The sequence below is a fragment of the Aureococcus anophagefferens genome, assembly GCF_000186865.1.
Source record: "Aureococcus anophagefferens unplaced genomic scaffold AURANscaffold_943, whole genome shotgun sequence".
Classification (NCBI taxonomy): domain Eukaryota; class Pelagophyceae; order Pelagomonadales; family Pelagomonadaceae; genus Aureococcus; species Aureococcus anophagefferens.
In genome coordinates this window covers 1-602 of record NW_008706170.1, presented here as the reverse complement: position 1 = coordinate 602, position 602 = coordinate 1, and the positions used below count along the sequence as shown (strand labels likewise).

Below are 602 nucleotides of genomic sequence, written 5' to 3'. Positions count from 1 at the left end.
ACGTCCGAGGCTTTATCGACAGCAGCAGGACGTATTTCGTACTAACATGGTCTCACTGGGCCCTGCATGTGCATAGACACCGCGTGTTCATCGATGCTGGTTGCTGTTGATTTAGCAGCTGCTTGGGTTCATACCTCTAGCTTTTGGGCGGTTGCCTCAGGGTCAACTTTTTTGTCGGTCAAAGACTCCACAGTGTTGACTACTGCTGGGATGTTGTCAAATTTTGGTTGATGTCACACCTTTGATGCCCGGGCAGATGGATATGCACGAGGTGAGGGCGGTAGTTTTTTCCTACTCGGCAGTAATTTTGAGGAGACTCGAGCCCAAGTGCTGGGATGTGCGGTCCGTTCAGATGGGGCAAGTGCGAGCTTCACTGTTCGCAAGTCTGTGTCAAGTAAATGGAATGATATAATTAGCCCTTGTAATTGTAGGCACCAAATGGTTTGTCTCAACGCAATCTTCTCGAGTCTGTGAAAAGTGTCTAGATGTGGGGATACGCCCTCGAGGCACACGGCACCGGGACAGCGCTCGGAGACCCGATCGAAGTCCATGACTTCCAGCGTGTGCCCATTTTGCATCGTTGATTACAGGTCGGTGCTGCT

The 602-nt window shown here is 51.0% G+C and overlaps 1 protein-coding gene across 1 annotated transcript; it reads left to right on the top strand.

Moving 5' to 3' along the window:
- Nucleotides 1-231: 231 nt before the first annotated feature.
- On the top strand, nt 232-474 carry AURANDRAFT_35485 (hypothetical protein; the record flags this gene model as incomplete). The annotated part of the gene is made up of 1 exon (XM_009044864.1): nt 232-474. A coding segment is annotated over one exon (243 nt), but the record flags the coding sequence as incomplete, so codon positions are not given.
- Nucleotides 475-602: the final 128 nt, after the last annotated feature.